Raw genomic sequence first — 23475 nt, forward strand, 5'->3', positions numbered from 1 at the left:
GGAAAAATCTTTTTCTAAATTGGCCCGACCGGTATTCAAACCCGGAAAATTTATAAATTGATTAATAAAGGTATATTGCATTATTAAATACATACGTTCATATACACAATTTAAAGAATAGAAAACAATAACATAGGAATAAACAAATTGGATAAAAGTGACACTGCATTGGATAAAAGATTTAACATGTCTATAGGCAACGATTACCGCTTTCCATCAGGTGGGCCGTCAGCTTGTTTTGCAATAAAAAAATACAGTTTTACCCATAATACCTCCCATGCGTTGCCATTCCTGAGGACTCAGGTGTCATTCCTCTGTACCCTGTAAATTCACTGTTGTATCCCATCCTTCAAACTGAAATACAGCCATGCAAACAACTGTTTCACGGTTGAAACACGAATGGGACAAAGGTGACCAAGCAAATTAATTTTGTAGTCTCCCTCTGGTCTAGTCTTCCCTCAGCTTACAGAGTGTATTTTCCAAAGGAAATATATCGTTTATGTATGTGTGGGTTACAGAAATACATTTAGTGCTGCGGCGTTTCTTCCTCACTGTGACAAAATCTGCAAACAAAAGTAGTATACGACAATGGCTATCCTCTGGCTATCACTACGATTGTGTATTAAATATATATTAAAATATATTATATGTGGGGTCCCTACCAAGGAGCTGGACAAATAAAACAACATGGCGTAGAAAAAAAGACAGATTTCTTAACAATATTTATTTATATGTTACAAGATTCCTTTAAAAAACTATACAAGAATTATCTATGTACTATTTAACCTATAAATCTTACGGCAAAGTAGTTGTATATATATGTTTAATGTTTATATTTATTAATGTTATTTTATTCTATTTTGTTCTTTCTAGTATATGTAATTGGTTTGTGTTTATTAGTTGTAATTTTGTTTTAATTATTATCATGAATATTATAAATAGTGCCCTCTCTCTCCCCCCCTTTTATATATATATTTTTGGTGCCACTGAAAACCAGCTGTATGTTCACCTAGGACATACATTAAAGCTGAGTGGAGCCATTTCAGTGCATTTTTGGATGTAAAAATGATTATTTTATGTTTATTTTTAATTATGGTAAATTAAGTTTAATTATATGTACATTTTATTTGCTCATTTTTTTTTCTCGTTTGTTGTTTATATTGTATTTTTTACACTGCACTGAATAAAATATTTTTCTTAATTTCTTTCTTTCTTATTTTAAGGTACTCTCACAAAAATAAAAAAAAAATAAACAATATAAAAAAGATAAGTAGATCTTGACAAAAAAAATCACCTAGACTGTACACTAGGATTTCCTATGTTGTGTCGTACAAGTGCATTATACGAGGTCGTACAAGCGCGTTATACGGGCTCTTACAAGTGCGTTATACGGGCTCGTACAAACACGTTATACGGGCTCGTACAAACGCGTTATACGAGAATACTCCTAGAAAGCGGAACGAATCGACCATGTTATAGAGTGGATTACTAAACAGTTCTATTTTGGCGCGTTTTTGTTTTTCTGCTTGGCTTCCTTTCTATTGTGAGTCTTCACGTGTGACATTAAGGTGCATTTTTGTGTGAAGCTCTTGCCGCAAGCGTCACACGAGAACAGCCTCTCGCCGGTATGTATCCGCATATGAACTTTCAGCGCTTTCTTACGAGGATATCTGGAAATAACGGGCAATGAACATTGAGTTCATATTTTTCATTATCATCAACATATCTGTTTAACTGTCCACTGCTGGACATAGGTCTCCTGCTTATGGGAATTATCCCATTCGTGTTTCTACCGTGAAGCGGTTGTGTTTGCATGGCTGTGTTTCGGTTTGAAGGGTGGTATATGGCGTGAATTTACAGGGTACAGAGGAATAACACCTGAGTCCTCAGGAATGGCACCGCATGGGGGGTATCATGGGCGAAACAGTATACTCTGTTATGTCCACGGTACTGCTCACGTCTATAGGCGACGGTTACCACTTTCCATCAGGTGGGCCGTCAGCTTGTTTATCATTCTAATTTGCATATAAAAAAGGTCTAAAGAATAAAATTGGTGGGCATGATGTACACTAACGTATCTATGGCAGGTTTTTTTTTATAGGTGACGGTGGAATGATAACCCCGCATCCGCTATCGGTATACACTCGCGGGGCACCAGCGAAGGGTGACAGGTGAGGATGAAGACGGGTCAGTTGGCCCGTAGTGACCAATTGAACTAGAATTAACCACTATGGTTTCCAGGGAGAAGAGCTTGGAGGTCGACCTGATACACCCAGTATTGCTAACAATGGGCCTGTTAAACCTCATTAGTAACATTACAAAATTGAGCTCTTATGAAAACAAGCCTGAACTTTTTCATATTACATCTTTAGTGAGGCGTCGTCAGCGTAGTTCCATACTAAATCTGTACAAAATCGTTCATAACGTCATAGATTCTCCATTTCTACTGCTTAATTTAAATTTCAATACACAGGTACAAAGCACGTAATCCTACCCATAAATTGTTTACATTGCAAGTCTACAAAAATAACACTTCTTATTACAATCCTGTGGTAAGGATGTGTCGTCATTATAACGACTTACTGCTCGACCACAAATCCATCGACATATTCGCTACAAAATATTTGATATTTAGGAAGAACTTGTTTTCTATTTTTTTTTTTATACAACATAAAATGGCAAACAAGCTGACGGCCCACCTGATGGAAAGTGGTAACCGTCGCCTATAGACATGAGCAGTACCGTGGACATAACAGAGTATACTGTTTCGCTCATGATACCCCCCATGCGATGCCATTCCTGAGGACTCAGGTGCTATTCCTCCGTACCCAGTAAATTCACGCCATATCCCACCCTTCAAACCGAAACACAGCCATGCAAACACAACTGCTTCACGGTAGAAACACGAATGGGACAGAGGTACCCAAGCAATCGACTTTTGTACAAAGTCTCCCTCTAGTAAAATATAACATTTATATAACATTTTATGTACTTTCTTTATTTTATGCGTTTGCTTTACATGAATCACTCGAGCTGTGCACGTAATGTGATCGGATTGTAACCTAGCCGAATCACAAATGTAACTGTTATTTAAGTTTTTTTTTTTAAGGTTGTGATCTGTTTTCCCCACCTATGGCGTTTCCCCCGCCTATGGCGGGTCAATTTGGAACTTACATATAATAAAAGTTTGGTGCAAGCCATACCTCTTGGGGCAGACGGTACACTGGTACAGCTTGAGGCCGGTGTGCGAGGCCACGTGCGCGGTGAGCTCCTGCTTGTAAAAGAAGCCCGCGTCGCACTCCGTGCAGAAGTAGCGTTTCACTTTCAGATGTTTGTTCCTCATGTGGGCATTGAGGTTGCCTGCCGGTAATATATTGCTGTTTACGACCTCCACGGTGCAGCGGCGAAGATGTTACTCCTCATCATCATATCCGCCGCTAACTGTCCACAGCTGAACATACATCTCCTCCATAAAGAGCGAGGGGGGAAGAGGTGACGCCAGTAATTACCACGGTTGGCAGGAAGGGATTGTTCGTAATAGGGATTAACCTCCCCATTAGGGGGGAAAGGGATTGTTAGTAATGGGGGTCTAATAAACCCATTGCTAGCAATACACTCTATCAGAGGGAGACTTTGTACAAAAATCGATCGCTTGGGTACCTTTGTCCCATTCGTGTTTCAACTGTGAAGCAGCTGTGTTTGCATGGCTGCGTTTCGGTTTGAAGGGTGGGATACGGCGTGAATTTACAGGGTACAGAGGAATAACACCTGAGTCCTCAGGAATGGCAACGCATGGGCGGTATCATGGACGAAACAGTATACTCTGTTATGTCCACGGTACTGCTCATGTCTATAGGCGACGGTTACCAGTTTCCATCAGGTGGGCCGTCAGCTTGTTTGCCATTCTATATTGTATAAAAAAAAAGACCTCCACGTGGTTCCCCCTGGAAACCATAGTGAACAATTCTCGTTGAATTCGTCACGATGGGCCAACTGACCTACTTCATCCTCACCTGTCATCCTTCACTGGTGCACCGCCGGTGTATACCGATAGCGCGGGCGGGGTTATCAGTCCATTTTCACCCATTCAGACAAAAAACCTCCCCATTACTAAGAATCCCTTCCCCCCGCTCACCGGCCAGCAGGAAGCGTCGTCCGCAGGCGCGGCACTGGCGGGCGGGCGGCGGCGCGGCGTGCGCGGCGGCGCGGTGTGCCGCTCGCCGCGACAGCGTCGCGAACCGCTCGGGGCACTGCGGGCAGCGGTACAGCGGGCCCGGCCCGTGCTTGCGCTGCCTAAACGTCCATCTCAACTTTATTGCACAGTCGAATTCTATGCACATATGGCGGACTGAACACCGGACGGTGTTCTCTACCAGTCGACCATTGGGCGAACAGAGAAATAAGTGGGCGGTGCATACATATCTGTCACGCCTGTCTCCCATTACGGTAGGCAGAAACAATGGAACGCCAAATGCTTCGATTCAAACAAACCTCTCTCGCTTCCTCCACATTCATCAATCTTGTCACACACGCTCGCCGGTTACGGGTACTTTTAATTTGGCCCTTCCTCAGCACGTCGCCTATTTGGTCGACATACGTCCGTCTAGGGCGGCCCCTACCGACATCTCCATTCATTCTTGCTCGATAAATCTCTTTCGTAATTCTTCTTTCATCCGTCCTCTTCAAATGACCAAACCAACGCAACATTCCTTTTTCGATGTTTGTCACTACATCGTCTTTCAGTCCACACTTCTCTCTGATGACACTGTTTCATATACTTATTATCATCATATCAGCTTTAGCTGTCCACTGCTGGACATACGTCTCGTTTGGAGAGTTGTGCCAATAGTTGCCACGCTTGACAGGCGAATTGGCAACCACAGTTAGATTTTGGAGATGTTTTAAGACGCTGCTGTCCATCCCTCGCTCTCTTTCAGTCGCCTCTTACGACACCCACGGAAAAGGTGATGATTCTATAATTTTTTAATGGAATAACTATCAAATTAACTCACATGTAATTAGATCGAGATAGCTCAACTAGTTTCGTAACCAGTTCGGAACCCTTAATCATGAGCGGCCGTGACTGTATGCGTGTGTTTTTAACGTGTACCTGTGCGAGCCCAGTGAGTTGATGTTGGTGAACTCCGCATTGCACTCCTCACATTTAAAAGGCCCTTTCTTGTGCGAGGGCATATGTCGTTTCAGCCTTTTCTCAGTTAGGAAACCTGCAAAAAATACAGAAAACTATATTTTTTTATATATATAAATATATTATATATTTAAATATCTATGTAGATAGAAAGATAGGTAATTTATTTGCATTACTTACTTACAGCACACAAATTACAACATACATATACAAAAAAGCTAGATAACATAAATGATAAAAAAAAAATACATAAAGCTAAGTAAAATTTTATTTTGTGCGTGTGCCATAACAATACAAAATGGTCACAACTCAGTTTAGTGCTTCGCTTTGGGAAGGGATTGTTGGTAATGGAGATTGAGAATCCCATTGCTAGCAATATACCCAACCAGGTCGACCTCCTCGCGGTTCCCCCTGGAAACTATCATGGTTAATTCCTGATGAATTCATCATGACGGGCTAACTGGCCTGTTTTCATTCTCATCTATCACCCTTCACTGGTGCTCCGCCAGCGTATCCCGTTAGCGCGGGCGGGGTTACCATACCATTTTCACCCAGCAAAAAAAATCTACCAGATCACAAATAAATCTCCGCCAGTGTCGAATTATTCAATCAGCCGCGATCTCCGCGCAATATACAGTGACACCTTATGCAAATCAACAAAAGTATTGGACAATTTGAAGATAGAACGAGAGACGCGTATAAAAGTCCTACACGCGGGGGAAGGGTGGAAGGGGATTGTTAGTAATGGGTTCTAGAAGCCCCATTGCTAGCAATATACCCTATCAGGTCGACCTCCACGCGGTTCCCTCTGGAAACCATCGTTGTCAAATTCTTCACGATAGGCCAACTGACCTGCCTTGATCTTCACCAATCATCTCTCACTGGTGCCCCGCCAGCGTATACCGATAGCGTAGGCGGGGTTGCCATTCCATTATCACCTATCAAAAAAAAAACACGCGGGGACTACGTGAACCAGGTGGCCTACGATGAAATGAAAATCCGATGTTTCGGACTCAATTTCGTGTTTTCTTTCATACCTAATACGGCCAAGTAAATGGAGTTTAACATTTCGTTCGTCACAAATCCTACCATAAAAGTCCAAAGGAATAATATTTTAATATTTTTTAATGGTAAGTATTATGTAATTTTAACATCAAATTTGTGTTTCGTTCGGCTCCGAAATTTTGGAAAACATTTAATGGTAGGCCCTCAGGTTTCTTCTTTTTTTCCGCATATGGGGTCAGCTAAGCCGTTGCACGTTGACCCAAGCGGATCTTTTGTGCTTCCCCCTGCTTTATATCATCATTTCATAGATCCTATTGAACCGGGTTTGCTCTTCACCCTTTTTTTTTAATCCAACACCTACCTTTCCCGCATAACTCGCATATGTGGTTCGGAAAATGTTCATTCATATGCAAATGGAAGACGTAAGCGTTCGGTAACGCCGTTGAACATATCTTACACTTGAAATCGTCTGTCACTTCGTAATACACTTCTTTTGTCCCTTGTCCTTTTCCTTTATCAATGTGCATTGTGTCTTTGTCTCTTTCTATCTGGGAGTGGATTTTCGAGAACTGTTCGCTTATTAAACTGTTCGAATCCATATTCTCTTCCTTTATCGGTTCTGGTGATTCTGTGAATGGTAAAGAGAGAAGTTATAAATAGCAAATTGTTTAAACTTAGAATGGCAAACAAGCTGACGACCCACCTGATGGAAAGTGGTAACCGTCGCCTATACACATGAGCAGTACCATGGACATAACAGAGTATACTGTTCCGCCCATGATACCCCCCATGCGTTACCATTTCTGTGGACTCAGATGTTATTCCTCTGTACCCAGTAAATTCACGCCATATCCCACCCTTCAAACCGAAACACAGCCATGCAAACACAACAGATTTACGGTGGAAACACGAATGGGACAGAGGTACCCGAGCAATAAGTTGGTTGGAAAAGCAAATGTGTTAACAACTCACCCTTAACGTCACCATCACTACAGCTCCCGTACAATTCGTCAACATCATTACCTCCGGATTTTTTATCAAAATCGGACACGTCATCATTGATTTTCTTGACCAAGATACTGCCATCAAACTTGTGTATATCAATTACTATAAAATACGATTTCTTTGTAGATAGATAGATAGATAGATAAATAGATAGATAGATAATTTATTTTTTTACTTACATTACAAAAATAACAATAGACATAGACAGACATACACAGTAAAAAGAGATAAAATAATAGAGTAATGTAGGTTAACGTACGCATTTTTCAGTTAATTGCTTCCAGAATTTTAATAATTGAAAAGAATAAAAAAAACTTTTATTTTAACGTTATAAACATTTGAGATGAAAAACAAAATATAAAATTTCAATTCTAACAATAATTTTTTTAGTTTTATTTAATCATTTAACGAACAAGGGAAACGCGGGTTTTCACCCGCATCGGCGGGAAAGTATCCGCACGCCTTCGGTTAAGTGTACGCACGTAAACATAATTTGCTATTGCACAAAAATCACATGTGAATGTACCCTCTTCGTAACTGGTACAGGCGTCGTGCCACCAACGTAACAGATATAACTTTATGGCTTTGTGTCTCTAAAACGTCTACTGTACTTACAGAACTCAAAGAAGGTATATTTGCTCAATCTCGCGTAGATAACTACTACGCTGTAAGGAGAAAGAGGACTGCATCATTGCTACACAGGGTTAGGACAAGCACCGACAGCATTCTAAAAGTAATAGGCGATAAATATAACTCGCCTATAATTGGGCATTTCATTCAGGTGCTGTTCTAGTCGGCTGGCTCACGTCTGAGTGAACTGCTTTAATTAATTTGCTTTTCCTTTTTACTAACATAGTTTGTAAGAAAACTGTTACTAACAAAATGGACCAAATTGTAGTCTGAGTAATAAAGTATATTATTATTATTATAGTAGAAAGAGATTTATGGAGCAAGAATGAATGGAGATGTTGGTAGGGGCCGCCCTAGACGGACGTATGTTGACCAAACAGGCGATGTGCTGAAGAAGAGCCGAATTAAAAGTACCCGTAACCGGCGAGCGTGTATGAAAAGATTGATGAATGTGGAAGAAGCGAAAGAGGTTTGTTTGAATCAAAGCATTTGGCGTTCCATTGTTTCTGCCTACCCTAATGGGAGACAGGCGTGACAGATATGTATGTATGTATGTATGGAGTAATGGATAAAAACCTAGTAAAAAATACATTACTAACATCCATTTGTAGATAGAACATTCAATGTGTCATACAATTGATTCCTGAAGCTGTGTGCATCTCTCAATATGTTGGCACACACACCACATATGTAGCAGTTGTCTTCATAATCCTCTGTGGATAGCTAAAGACATAATCTTACTCAGATTAAAAAAAAATTAGATTCTAAAATCAAATTTTAGACTAGTTTAAAAAAAGATTTAGGCTGTTCCATTATCATCATCAATTTTGAACTGATTTTACTTATATAACTGCTTTATCTTTCAAATGTACTACTTACAAATGTAATAAATATTCATTTAAGTATTTACAGCCATGTTTATTTCATTTTCTAAGATTGAATTAAATGTTTTTTATAGAGCAAAATCTGAAATTATTTCTTATATATATCTTAGTCACTAAATAGGATTCCAACGAAAAGTAACATTATTCATTAATATTACCGTATGATTTTGATACGAATTCTATAATAATAATTAGCGAATAAAGAAGAATGGATGAGAAAAACACTACGCAGACCTCAAATAATATTTGGAATACGGGTAGGAAGGTGATGATGAAAATTAATTGCGATCTTATATAATTAATTTAAAGCTTATGTCTTAATATTATTTTTAATAACCATTTAAATGAACTTACAGTAATCAAGAATATTTCTTTTAGAACTTCTACATAATTCACTTTGTTTTCAAGACCAAATAAATTACTCAACTCGTCTGTGGATAAACAACAAAAGCAGAAGTACGTATCAATTGACATTTCTATAATTCATTGATTATTTAAATAGTAAGGAAAAAAGTAAACAATAAACAAATATTGAACAATGTAAATAAATAAAAGTTGTGAGGTTATGTTTTTTTTTTTTAGTACGTTTGTTCCGTTTGGAACAGGCTAAGGTCGGAGACCATGCTGCCTAGTCTTCAAAAAGATAAATTGTCTGGAATGTGAGGTTATGTTTACATATTTAAATATTTTTTTTTATTACGTTTGTTCCGTTGTGGAACAGGCTAAGGTCGGAGACCATGCTGCCTAGTCTTCAATATAATAATTTGTCTGGAATTTTAAATATATGTCATTAAAAAATTAAATTGTGTCAAAAAGAACTTATTGTCAAAATTAAGCAAAAGATACACATCCATACATTTGAAGAAATAAAAAAACTAATTCACATGTATGTAAGTATGATTGACATAAGTTTTAAGTCTTTTTAAATATTTCTTATAAAATCTTTAGCTCAAAGATCGAACTTGATTGTTGATTGACTCAAAACACAACCCAGAGTATAAATAATTGCCTATTTCTGTGCCTCTAGTGAGAAAGAGTTCAATTCAAAATGGTCACTTTTCAGGAGAGCCAAAAAACTATTTTAAATAAAGAAAAAAAATTCTGCTGCTTTTATTATTTGCTAATTGAACAAGTCAATGATTGCATTTATAGTAATTTTTTCTCCTCTTTCTTATGAAATTGTCGGTTTTTGTGTAAAACCTATAGTTTTAAAAATAATTCTATTATACCTAAACACACTTAACAAAAATATTAAAATTATGATGTGAAAATAGTTTTAAGTTGAATTAAAACGATTTTATTGAAGTATTGAAGAAAAACAATGTTGTGTATTTTACGCTATAAAAAATAATCGCTATTAAATGGTGTAGAAGGGTTCAAATCGAACTGATTCATTTTACAAAAATAATTTTTGTAAAATATTGTAGTTTTATTTCTAATTATGACTTTTTTACCACAAATATTTTGTTAATTGTAGCCTTTTACATGTTTACTATCTCTATTGTTTTTAAAGATATCGTTACGATTCTTATACCATTCGAAAGAGAAAAATTTGCTTATTTAAAGTAGCCTAAAAAAGAAAAAGGCTATAACTTGAGTTATAACCTTTCTCACTAGAGGCACAGATTTTACTATAAAGGCAATAAGATCGATTCTGAGGCGCCATATCTCTAATTTTCTATTAACCTGATAATTTCATAGTTCCACCAAATTACTATTTTATGAACTACTTTAAACTAAATTTATAATAATCTTGATTTACATCTATTAGAAATTGTAAAGAAGTGGAATTAGAAATTATCAGATTAATTTTATTTTTTTAAGACTACGATGCAGTCTTAGAACAGTAAAAACAAATTTCATTCAGAGTTGTGTTAATAATTTATTATATATATATATAATTTATATATATATATATATATATATATATATATATGTTGACCGTTCGTAAAATAAGATCTTACAAAAAATGAAATTAATCGTCCGGCAACGGTTATTAGTGGACTGTATGAAATTTTAATACAATGGTGGTAGTTAACATAAGAAACACAAGAGGATAATGAAAGTGGAGACCACTGACCTGAAACTTTGTAGTTTGCAGGATTCGGTTCTGGCTTTAGGCTTCCCAGTACTTCTGGCTCGTTCGAACTTACCTTCAGATCCAGGTTACCTATCCACCGCCTTGAACCGACCAGCAGTGCAATGCCCTCCTCTCAATCAGCCTCTTGGTTATGTGTGATATGATTAAAAAAAGCGATACGAAAAGACAAACGATATTCGCGGCAATATATGCACGCGTGCGATAATATTTTTAAACGAGAACGACGACAACGAACGTACGTTCTACCGACACATTCGATAACAACCGACAGACTTTTTTTATTTTGTAAAAATGTTGCCAGGCGAAATTTATTTAAGCTACAATTCTTAACATTCCGCCCACCAAAATACAACATATTTTCCTAATTACACATTAGCAATAGGTTTCCTTTCAAACGACACAATTAATTTAACGATAAATAACGACAAGTTAAACGACAAAAATTTAACAAAGGTCTTTAATTTGATAACGGTAGAGGGCACAGTTTAACGACTGGCCTCTTACATTCACCAGAATTGGTTCGAATGGTAACGACTCTACAAACTCCATCAGTACCACGGTGAAGTTTGACTACTCGACCAATCCTCCATTTCATTGGACTGCATTGCTCATTGACAATGAGAACAAGAGTGCCGACATCAATCTCCTGTTGTTTGTTGTACCATTTGAGACGCGACTGCAAGGTATGCAAGTACTCTAAATGCCACTTGCGCCAGAAATCCTGATGGATTTTTTGTAGCAATTTCCAACGCTGCAACGGTCCCAATTTTATATCAACTAGATTACTTTCAGGTAATATAGTGAGAGGTTCCATGGTGAGAAAATGACCAGGAGTCAACACCGAAAAGTCATTGGGATCCGAACTGATAGGCGATAGAGGTCTTGAGTTTAACATGGCCTCTATTTGAGCTAAGACGGTATAAAACTCTTCGAAAGTAAGACGTTGTATACCTATTACACGAGACAAATGAGTCTTTATTGACTTCACACCAGCTTCTGCTAAACCGGAAAAATGCGGACTACCGGGTGGATTAAAGACAAATTCAATTTGTTCTACATGCGTAGCATTTTGCAGCAAGTCATGCAATACATTTGCTGCACCGATAAAATTTCTACCTTGATCCGAAATCAACCGAGAGCAACGACCGCGCCGAGCGATAAAGCGCCTTAAAGCTGCTAGGTATGCTTCCGTAGTTAACTCAGACACGAGTTCAAGGTGCACTGCCTTGGTGGCAGTGCATACAAAAACACATACGTACGATTTAAATGTACGTGTACCACGACCACGACCCAAACTAATATCGAAAGGACCAGCATAGTCGACTGCCGAAACCGAAAATGGCTTTATTTGATTGATACGACACGCTGGTAAGTTACCCATGATAGGTGGCGCTGCAACTCTAGGATGAGCACGAAAGCATTTTACACACGAGGATATTACTGCATGAATAGCTCTCTTCGAAGACAATATCCAAAACTCTTGAGATAATAAGTTTTTCAAAGTTTGCATACCAGGGTGCATAAACCGATGATGATACTCTTCGATAATGAGTGTTGTTAATTTATGATTACGAGGCAATAAAATTGGATGTTTGACATCATAAGTTAGGTTTCCCTTGGAAAGCCGACCGCCCACCCTCAAAAGACCATGTTCATCCAAGAATGGAGACAACTTTCGAATGGGTTTGGAAATGGAAAGCGACGATCCTTCCTTCGATAAACTACAAAATTCTGATGCAAAACAACGCTCCTGAACATGCCTCACTAGAAAACGAAACGCTTGATTTATCTCTGCACCCGACAAATTACAATTATTTTTCAGCATAGGGTTTTGCAAATTATGAATATATCTAAAACAATAAGCCAAAATACGCAAGGCGCGCTGTAACGACGAGAATCTATTTAATAAATCATCTATAAACGACATATTAGAGGCTGTGAAAAGACTATAAATCTTTTGTTCATCAGCAGCGGCTTGATCGAACGACATCTCTGAATGTGGCCACGACACTTCAGGGTTGGAGAGCCAGGCAGGTCCCGCCCACCATAACGTATTCTGAACTAAATCAACAGGAAGTAAGCCGCGAGAACCACAATCCGCTGGATTTTCAAACCCAGAAACGTGATGCCAATTTTGCGGAGGGACTTTCTCCTGAATATTTACCACTCTATTAGCCACGAAAGTTTTCCATTTAGATGGACAAGCACGAATCCAAGTCAGAGCGACAGTTGAATCTGACCAAGCATAAATATTACTAAAGGGATAAAACTCTTTTAAAGCATCGACAAATGAGCAAATTAAGTCCGACAATAAGACAGCTGCTAACAATTCCAAACGTGGAATTGAGCACTTACGTAGAGGAGCTACCTTTGATTTTGCACAACACAAGCGCACGACGACAGAACCATCATTCTTAACGACACGACAATATATGACGGCACAATAACCTCTTTCCGAGGCATCACAGAACCCATGGAGTTGTAATGACTCGAAAGACTCGACCATTCTGCGAGGAATGGAAAACGAACTTAACGACGACAATTTTGATTTAAATTTAGACCACTCTTGACTGATAGTGACGGGAGCATCACTATCCCAATCGACACCCGATAACCACAAAAGTTGTATCAAATATTTTGCCAGAAATACCACTGGTGCTAACAAACCCAATGGGTCGAAGATTCTAGCGATGTCCGACAGAATGGATCGCTTGGTACAACGAGTATCACTGGAAGATGTCTTAAATGTAAAAAGATCATCCCCAGGAAACCATGAAAGACCCAATATTTTAACCGAAACATCACGAACATCTTCAAAATCACGAAGTTGCTCCGAGTACAAGTCGGAATCTGACACCTTTTCTAGAAATTCTGGACAGTTTGAAGTCCATTTACGCAAGTGAAGATGACCCGACGACAAAATTTCTACTAATTCCTGACGTATTTGCAGAGCATTCTCTACAGAATCGGCGCCTGATACGACGTCATCAACATAAGTATCTCTAGCTAATACTGCACTACCACGTGAAGCAAGAGACGAAAATTCCTTTGCCAACCTAGCAATGCACCAAAGAGCCTGATATGGGGCACAGGATACACCATAAGTCACTGTGAGTAATCGAAAATCCCTAACAGGATCATTAGGAGAAGGACGCCACAAAATGCGTTGATAATCACAGTCTCGAAGATGAACAAGAAATTGACGATACATCTGCTTGATATCTGCAGTGAACACAACTGCATGCCAACGAAATCTGACTAACAAGTCAAAAATGTTCTTTTGCAGCTTAGGGCCCGGTAATAAAGAATCATTTAAGGACCTTCCTGTAGTATCCTTGGCGCTTGCATCGAATACTGTACGCAAAGGAGTAGTAGCCGAGTCAGGCCGCATCACTCCATGATGCGGAATGTAATAAAAATTACCATCATTCGATGAAGGTGGTTCAACTTCCTCCATGTGACCACTTTGAAAATAGTCATCCATGAATTTGACATAAGCAGTCCGAAATAGAGGGTTTGTTTTAAATTTCCTCTCCAAATTTAAAAGACGCTTGAGAGCAATCTCACGAGAATTACAAAACTTGGGCTTCGCCTGAGGGTCAACGAAAGTTAATGGTACTACCATCCTACCTTCAGGACTACGACAATATGAAGCGTTCATATAGTTTTCACACGATAATTCTGATTTCGAAAGTACGACAGATTTGGGGGATCAATAGTTTCTAATTCCCAAAAACGTTTAATATTGCTGTCCAAAGACCAACTTGAAACAAAGAGACAATCATTGTTTGTGGAACTAGAGACACGATGAGAACGATAAGAATCAACATGAGTAGCACATTCTCCCATCACTACCCAGCCGAATACAGTGCTAACAGCAATGGGCTGACCTACATTGCCTTTGACAAGGCCTTCTTGAAGTGCTGATGTCAAAATGTTAACACTAACTAACATATCGATAGGTCCAGGTATGTGGAACGAGGGATCAGCAAGATCCAAATCCAGAATATGTTTCCAAGCCGAGACATCAATTTGTCCGGATGGCATATCTGAACAAATCTTTGGTAAAATAAAAGCTTCAAATGAAAATTTACAAGTGACATCACCATTTGATGGAATAATTTCACAAGCGACTGATCCAAGTGTGTCCGCTGACACATGACCAATACCACTAACAGATTGTTTGGTATTCCCAATGTGAAGTCCAAGTTTCCTTGCACAGGTGTGTGTAATAAAATTGCAAGCACTAGCACTATCCAAAAGAATACGAATAGGTGTCCATTTATTTAATTTAGTTTTAATGAGAACAACTGCAGTTGAAAACAAAACTTGAGTTTTAGTGCCCAATACAGCCAAGGTGGTGGTAACTGCTGAAGCTTGCGGTGAAAGCTCTGTATTATCACCTTTGTCAAAATGAAGTAAAGTGTGATGTCTATATTTACACTTAGAACAATTGCTAAATGTTCTACAATTCTTTACAATATGTGAGGGCCGAAAACATCCAATACACAGTTTATTTTCTTTTATTAAAGAGAATCTTTCAAAGGGTGACAAGCTATTGAATTTTGAACACTTCTCCACACTATGACTGGAAGAAGAACAAGCAATACAGTTAACCGAAGGCACAATAAGCGATGGTTTTGACCTAATTGTTGGTTTACTAGTAATAATATTTGACTTTGATGTGTTTGAATTCTCCAAGGCTCGACTTCTTTTTTCTATGAAGTTAATTAAATTTTCATATTTAGGTATATCAACATTTGAATCCAGTTGTAACTCAAATGCTTCCCTTGTTACTGCATCCAATTTACTCCACAACAAATTAAATAACATGAAATTACTATCAGGTAACTGGTATTTCGAAAGTATATCTAAATTTTCTTTAAATGTTCGACAAATTCTGTTTAATTCTAAGCTACTCTTTGACTTCACTGATTCACAATTTAATAATCTTTCATAAAAGACAGTAGCGATGACTCTTTTTTGTTCATATTTGTGTTTTAAGGTGTTATATGCTAACAAATAGTTTTCATCACAAAGGGGATAATTTTTTATTAAATCTAAAGCTTCACCTTGAACATTTGACAATAAGTAATGAAGTTTTTCTACTGGTGCTATCTCTTTAGAGTGAATTAGTGAGTCGAACAACTGAATAAAAGAGACCCAATTTTCAATACGGCTGTCAAAGGGTTTTATAATAATTCTGGGTAATTTCATATTACTACTACCACTAGACGATATAACAGGTTTCTGTTCTATATTTTTCAAACGATGTTTTATTGATTTTACTATTTGCTCAAAACGAAATGACAATTTTAATTCACTGGATGTATCACTCCCGGACAACGATGTTAATAGTTCCAACTGTGACTTATGGAAATCATCCTCAATATCCTTTACATCCTGTAAACTATAACCAATTAAATCGGTGCCCTCCATCATTTCTATGCGGGCAAAAGCATAATCACGCCCAATGCGATTTCTATCGCCTGCATCCAACGATGAACGACTGGTTTCCATTGTTTAACAAAATAACTATTTTTTAATTACAACGCAATATCCAAATAAAATGAAATAACTTGGAAAATAACAAACAACAAAATCAAAACAAACGAAATTGACAACCAAATTACGAAAACAAAATATGACAATCAATTTTTACATTGACAGTCACTTTTAAGATACGTTCTGAAACGATAAGTTTTATTAGCGCAAAATCAATTTAAATATTTTAGATAAAGAATTACGATTTTTAAATTATCAATATTAACAATGAAAATATTTATTTATATTCAATGAATAATGTTTTTATTATTTTGCAAAAAGTTATTTCAATAAAAACGATCGGCGAGATTTATTGCGACAAAATGATGGAACAAAACGTTTCATGAAATTAATACAACGAAACGCAATATGGCGTCAAAATGGAAGAAATCCTGATTGCTAATGTATGATGTAAAAGTACCCACTTATTTTTACAAAAAATTAATAATGCGAAAGAATTACGAAAATTAGTTTTTTAAACTCGAAATTACACTAAATTATCCAAAGATCGCCTTACAACAAAATCCGCCGAAGGACCAACAAAATGTTGACCGTTCGTAAAATAAGATCTTACAAAAAATGAAATTAATCGTCCGGCAACGGTTATTAGTGGACTGTATGAAATTTTAATACAATGGTGGTAGTTAACATAAGAAACACAAGAGGATAATGAAAGTGGAGACCACTGACCTGAAACTTTGTAGTTTGCAGGATTCGGTTCTGGCTTTAGGCTTCCCAGTACTTCTGGCTCGTTCGAACTTACCTTCAGATCCAGGTTACCTATCCACCGCCTTGAACCGACCAGCAGTGCAATGCCCTCCTCTCAATCAGCCTCTTGGTTATGTGTGATATGATTAAAAAAAGCGATACGAAAAGACAAACGATATTCGCGGCAATATATGCACGCGTGCGATAATATTTTTAAACGAGAACGACGACAACGAACGTACGTTCTACCGACACATTCGATAACAACCGACAGACTTTTTTTATTTTGTAAAAATGTTGCCAGGCGAAATTTATTTAAGCTACAATTCTTAACATATATATATATATATATATATATATATATATATATATATATATATATATATATATATATATATATAACTGTAACTGATTCGAGATATTTTTTATTTTTGTCATAGACAAATATTGTGATTCGGAATTACACAAATCTATGGTACCAAATCAGTTTCTGTGCTGACAATGGTTCCCGAAAAGCTTAAAATCTGGCGTGTTTTATCTTATAACGCCATCTAGTAGTAGTTTATTCATATTTCCAAAATCCACGTAAACAGAATTGCAGGTTTTGTTTTTAGGTAAGGTAAAAGTTAAGAAATAAAAAATCTTAAATATATATATATAAAAAAAATCATTTATTCCGATCAAAATATTAAACTACTTATGGTATATTCGCCAAGTAATCCTTAACGTGCGCCGGCTCGAGCCGCCTGAAACCACTCGCGTCGCAAATACCCACTTCTATATTATCTTCAGTCATTTGACCTTCGAAGCCTTCTTTGAGGGTCAGGATAGCTGTGTGCACTGCATCATCGAGCTCCAACTCTTCCGTATATCTGTATGGTAGAAAAACATGGTCAATTTTTTTATAACATTTAAATAAAATATTGTTGGTTATGGCAGTGAAATTACACGATCCCGTAGATTATAAAGTAAAAAGTCAGGCAATGCAAAAGAAAAAAAAATCCAATTTATCATATTGAAGACTAGGCAGCATGGTCTCCAACCTTAGTCTGTTCCACAACGGAACAAACGTACTTAAAAAATAAAAAAAAATTAGCTTTGAAAAAAAAATTAGGAGATTCACCTACACTATAAGGTCGAAGCTTATTTGGCGGGAATATGAACAAAATAAATTTGGATTGTTGTAACATTTTGAAGTAGAATTACTTTTAATGTGGCTACTTGTTTGGCATTCCAAGTTTTATAAAAAAAAAAAAAACGATTGACATAAAATATTTACAATATATTACATATATATGTAAATTTCTTGTTAAACATTTGCACGCCGACACAGAGGCAGAATGTATACGGAAAATTTAAACCTCTTTCATCTAAAAATAACTAGCTAGCTAAAAATAACAAATCACATCAGCTTTACACAATGGTGGAAAGAGAAATAAATTAATATTTTACTTAACAAATTAATTTTCTATTTAATAAGCAACTATTATTTATTTCCTTATTTATATTTATTAATAATATAATATTTATTTATAACATAAGAGTTGTTACAATGTTATTATGAAGAGTAAATACATAAGCCCTGATTTTTTTTTTAATGGATGATAATGGAATGGTAACCCCGCCCGCACTATCGGTATACACCGGCGGGGTACCAGTGAAGGATGATAGGTGAGGAGATGAAGTAGGTCAGTTAGCCCATCGTGACGAATTCGACAAGAATTGTTCACGACGGTTTCCAGGGAGAACCATGTGGAGGTCGACCTAATAAGGCATATTGCTAGCAATGGGGCTGTCAAACTCCTCGCGGAGGTCGACCTGACAGGATATATTGCTAGTAATGGGGCTATTTGACCCCATTACTAACAATCTCTTTCCCCCCTGTACTCCACATTAGGTATGGGTAATATATAGCAATATATATATATTTTAGTTATAATATCTATATACTGGTGCAATAACGAATATGTTAAAAGTCTGTTACTCAAAAAATAATATTGGATAACAGACTTTTGACATATTCGAAAATAGATATCCGACCGATATGGGCGTTATCGAAATGGGTGATGACCTGTTTTCCCGCCATCAATGTCCAGAGGAACCCAACAAATATCAGACCGGTATCCATATCACCCGTGCCTACCATCATACCTCTTTTCAAGGAATGTTTTCCCGTTGTTGAAGTTCTTGCCCATGGCAGTGGCCTTCCATGCGAAGTAAGCACCGGACGGATCACACTGGAACAGGTATGGGCGGTCGTTGTCCCAACCGCATATCAGCAGAGACACTCCGAAGGGACGCACACCTCTGTAATGTCAATAGTATTTTAAAAGGCCTGCATAAACTTTTCAAAATTTCCTTGATAAAATTTCCCTCAGGCTACTATCACATTTATTTATTTAAATTAAATAACTTTATTGACCGAAAGAAACTATGGTACAAAAGGCGGACCTTTTTTTTTTTATACAACTTAGAATGGCAAACAAGACGACGGCCCACCTGATGGAAAGTGGTAACCGTCGCCTATAGACATGAGCAATACCATGGACATCATAGAGTATACTGTTTCGCCCATGATACCTCCCATGCGTTGCCATTCCTGAGAACTCAGGTGTTATTCCTCTGTACCCAGTAAATTCACGCCATATCCCACCCTTCAAACCGAAACACAGCCATGCAAACACAACTGCTTCACGGTTGAAACACGAATGGGACAGAGGTACCCAAGCAATCGACTTTTGTACAGAGTCTCCCTCTGGTAAAAATCTACCGTCACCGATAGTCAGTCGCAACAATACCAATGCGAGTAATTTTTTTTAATGGGTGTAAATGGAATGGGTACCCCACCTGCGCTATAAATATACACTTGTGGGGCACCAGTGAGGGATAACAGGGGGGAAACATGGTTTATTCCTGATGAATTCGTCATGATAGGCTAACTGGCCTGTTTTCATTCTCATCTATCACCCTTCACTGGTGCTCCGCCAGCGTATAGCGTTAGCGCAGGCGGGGTTACCATACCATTTTCACCCATAAAAAAAAACCCCTACTAGATGGAGTGACCACCTCAAATGTATTGAAGGGAGTCAATGAATGTAGGTAGCTCAGGCCCATTCCTTATAACAAGTTCGTAGGGGCACCTATCTGCAGCAATAGACAATAGTGGCCGATATCATGATGGTGATAGAATTACATCTCAACAGATGTTTATTTATTTATTTTACACTTTATTGCACCAAGTAAAAAGAGAAATAACAAATACAGTAAATATTAATGAGAAGTGATACAAAAGGCGGCCTTATCGCTAAGCAATCTCTTCCAGACAACAATTGGGTAGAGGACATTGAGAAAAAGACAAAGGGTGGCGCACTATTATATAAATATTATCATATACAAACATATATACATACATACATACACATACATATATAATATATACACAATTAAATATATACATAACATACACATACTTAATAGCACACATACAACAGAAAAAAAAAATGACAAAGGAAAACCAAGAGGGAACACAGGAAAATAGTACTAAAGTGAGAGGTAATAGGATTTAACAGTTTTTGAAGATGTTATATTTTCAAAACATGTATTTTAATGTACCATGCCTTTTTTTTTATATACCATTGAGGTAGCAAACTACCCACCTGCTGGTAAGTGGTTACCATAGCCCATGAACGGCTGCAATACCAGGGGTATTACACATGTGTTGCCGACTCTGTAAAAACCTCTTTACCCCCCTTTTAAAGAACCCTATACTGTAGTCTCTGGGGAAAATGTAGCCAGGGACCTATTTCCATGACCTGAGTGTTCATGGGAGAAAACATTTCTGATATTGTGTTGTATGCTTGTCTAAAATAACCTGGCCCTTATGCATTTAAACTTTGTTCAATATGTTTAATTGTGATTAAGAAACACTTGTGCCTTACCCGGATTGTGTGTACTCCTGCATAACAGTAGCGACTCTCTGCACGAGTTGAGCGGTGGGTATAGGTTCGTGGTACATCAAATAGTACTGCTGCGCCATCTTGCGAGCTTGGGTGACGAGCAGTCGGTAGTCTGGGCCCATTCCTGAATATACCATGCCTGGTGATATAAAAAAAGAGCACTTTAGTCAACTGTAAGTGGATTCAATATTTTTTTTTAAATGTTTAATTCATGTTTACTTGTTATAGTAGATATCTATCAAGTATTACGACACACCCTCAACGGCGATCGGATCGGACCACCTAGCATGACGCAAGAAGGTGCGCTACCGAGAAAGACACCTGCATCCAGTCAGCATTTCAATTTCCGCAGCAAAAATACCCATTTCCTTTATGTTTGATTTTATATAACTTCACTTACGGATCACACATCGATCTGAAGATACTTATTATTGTAATAATTATTTTTAGAATTAAATTTAGTTATATTTATAAAATTGGTTTTTTTTTGGGTCTTCCACCAGCGACTTCAATAACTTACTTGCAAATATGCCAAAGGTAGAATTAGAGCTGTGTGTGAGATTGTATGTATAGAAGTATGTGTGTATAATTGAGTGTGTATGCGTATGTACAAATGTGTGTATGTGTCTGTTATATCAATAGAAATGTCACTTAAGGAAGTAAGAGTGAGACTAATATTTAAAACATATAACTTAGATTGTTTTTATTGTTGTTACCCAATTCCAGCTGGACATCGACTTCTAGGACACCCTGTATAATAATATGTCTGTTGTGTACACCTGTGTGAGAAAAGTGTGTCTATGTGTGAGGTGTGTCATGACTGTATACTTATTTAGATTATCTATTTTTTGTACCAGAGAAGACTTTGTACAAAAGTCGTTTGCTTGGATACTTCTGTCCCATTCGTGTTTCAACCATGGAGCAGTTGTGTTTGCATGGTTGTCTTCGGTTTAAAGGGTACAATATGACATGAATTTACAGGGTACAGAGAAATAACACCTGAGTCCTCAGAAATGGCAACGCATGGGGGGTATCATGGGCGAAACAGTATCCTCTGTTATGTCAATGGTACTGCTCATATCTATAAGCGATGGTTACCACTTTCCATCAGGTGAGCCGTCAGCTTGTTTGCCATTCTAAGTTGTATAAAAAAAAATATTACTAACCAATATGACCAGTGATCATTTCAACTTTGTTCACACTGTGCTCATCGTACAGTATGCTCTTGTGTTTGTTCTCAGTAGCAATCACAATGCCATTGGATGCTGCAAAAAATTTATTGATTTAAAAGTATAATACCACCATAACAAAATGACTCAGATTCATGAAAATAAAAAATAATTTTTTTAAATCAATGTGCGGTTTTTGAGTGACCTCTTAACATATAAGAAACAACTGAAATACTGTATATAAAATAAACAATAATTCTCCTATACTTATGGGTCACATAAACAATTGCAAGTCATGTACAAAAATACTATTTAAAATAAAAATAAAAAGTACAAATTAAAAATATAATAAATAGAAATTACTTGATACAAAACATATGAACACACTAACACTCCCGTTTACCATTTAATTATTTTCAAAATACAAGCATAAACGTAAGAGTTAATGAAAATTATTGTAGGAAATTGCTCATAACTCTCAACTAACCTAAAAGTACATATTAAAATACCTTTTATTCCGACGGAGGTACCGCCGGCTGCCACAGCCGCTAATGCATATTCAATTTGCACTAATTTTCCCGAAGGGCTAGAAATAAATATAACACTTTCAATTATTTTGTAAAGGTATTCCGTAACGAGTTTTCAAACACAATATTTACTTTATTTATCCTTATTAAACGATGACGAATGTATAAGTTAATATCGGCACATAATAATGAATACACTTAATTTATAAAAACATATAAATAATAATTAAAAACATATTTTTTACCTGAAAGTTGTGAGAGAGAAACTATACCGTTCCGACGCCATGATTACATTGCAAAATGTCAAACCTCAAAATCTGCTTACTGTCCTGTCGCTGTCATATTAGACAATATAAGCACAGATAGAACATATCACAGATATTACATTCAAATTCTCATTCTAAAAGGCTGGCTTAGATATAGATAACGAAAATCAATTATTTATAATACAATGTAAAAATTGTTATTATTTCTAATTTACTTTCTAAGGAAGTACGGGCATAACGAACAGCCCAGGTAAAGCGAATTACTTGAAAACGACGAGTCGTAGTCCGGCGACTTTACTTTTTTAAGATAAAGGAGCTTCTCATTTGTAAAAAAGTCAAAAAACATATATTTACATAGTCGAAAAATATCGAAAACGCAAATTGTAGACTTTATTATATTTTTTTAGTCGTATAGGTATATTTATTATATTAACAAATACAGAGCATCAATTAATTAAAATTTAAATGCAATTTCTTAAATAATATTACTACTTATAAATAATCTACCAACGCACCACTACAAAGCAACGT

General features: G+C 37.0%; 2 protein-coding genes across 6 annotated transcripts; both read right to left on the minus strand.

Annotated features, from left to right (window-relative positions):
• Positions 1-305: 305 nt before the first annotated feature.
• LOC113510102 (zinc finger protein 28-like) lies at positions 306-16537 on the minus strand. 5 transcript variants are annotated; one of them, XM_052901297.1, is made up of 8 exons: positions 9028-9251; positions 8389-8512; positions 7127-7261; positions 6516-6782; positions 5111-5225; positions 4136-4293; positions 3204-3360; positions 309-1670 (listed from the first exon to the last, which is right to left on the minus strand). In XM_052901297.1, the coding sequence occupies exons 1-8, from the start codon at positions 9145-9147 to the stop codon at positions 1499-1501; spliced, it is 1248 nt and encodes a 415-aa protein (XP_052757257.1). In that variant the 5' UTR covers positions 9148-9251; the 3' UTR covers positions 309-1498. The 5 variants fall into 5 exon arrangements, with proteins under 5 accessions (XP_052757259.1, XP_052757258.1, XP_052757256.1 ...); XM_052901296.1 differs by lacking the exons at positions 8389-8512; positions 9028-9251 and adding an exon at positions 15847-16537 and having other exon boundaries at positions 308-1670; positions 6612-6782; XM_052901295.1 differs by lacking the exons at positions 8389-8512; positions 9028-9251 and adding an exon at positions 15847-16537.
• Positions 16538-17676: 1139 nt separating this feature from the next.
• LOC113510133 (proteasome subunit alpha type-2) lies at positions 17677-23036 on the minus strand. The gene is made up of 6 exons (XM_026893560.3): positions 22924-23036; positions 22661-22737; positions 22149-22247; positions 20965-21121; positions 19178-19333; positions 17677-17898 (listed from the first exon to the last, which is right to left on the minus strand). Exons 1-6 carry the CDS (start codon positions 22962-22964, stop codon positions 17724-17726), a joined length of 705 nt encoding a protein of 234 aa, XP_026749361.1. The 5' UTR covers positions 22965-23036; the 3' UTR covers positions 17677-17723.
• Positions 23037-23475: the final 439 nt, after the last annotated feature.

Source organism: Galleria mellonella, unplaced genomic scaffold, assembly GCF_026898425.1.
Source record: "Galleria mellonella isolate WM207_F2 unplaced genomic scaffold, CSIRO_AGI_GalMel_v1 utg778, whole genome shotgun sequence".
In the NCBI taxonomy this organism is placed as follows: domain Eukaryota; kingdom Metazoa; phylum Arthropoda; class Insecta; order Lepidoptera; family Pyralidae; genus Galleria; species Galleria mellonella.

Coding starts and splice junctions, on each gene's coding strand:
- LOC113510102 (XM_052901295.1), bottom strand. CDS start 16,294: ATGGAAACCAGTCGTTCATCGTTGGATGCAGGCGATAGAAATCGCATT. Junction 6,783..7,126: donor TAGTGATGGTGACGTTAAGG/GTGAGTTGTTAA, acceptor TACCATTCACAG/AATCACCAGAACCGATAAAG. Junction 3,361..4,135: donor ACGACGCTTCCTGCTGGCCG/GTGAGCGGGGGG, acceptor TATTACCGGCAG/GCAACCTCAATGCCCACATG.
- LOC113510133 (XM_026893560.3), bottom strand. CDS start 22,964: ATGGCGTCGGAACGGTATAGTTTCTCTCTCACAACTTTCAG. Junction 22,248..22,660: donor TACCTCCGTCGGAATAAAAG/GTATTTTAATAT, acceptor AATTTTTTGCAG/CATCCAATGGCATTGTGATT. Junction 17,899..19,177: donor AAAACATTCCTTGAAAAGAG/GTATGATGGTAG, acceptor TCTACCATACAG/ATATACGGAAGAGTTGGAGC.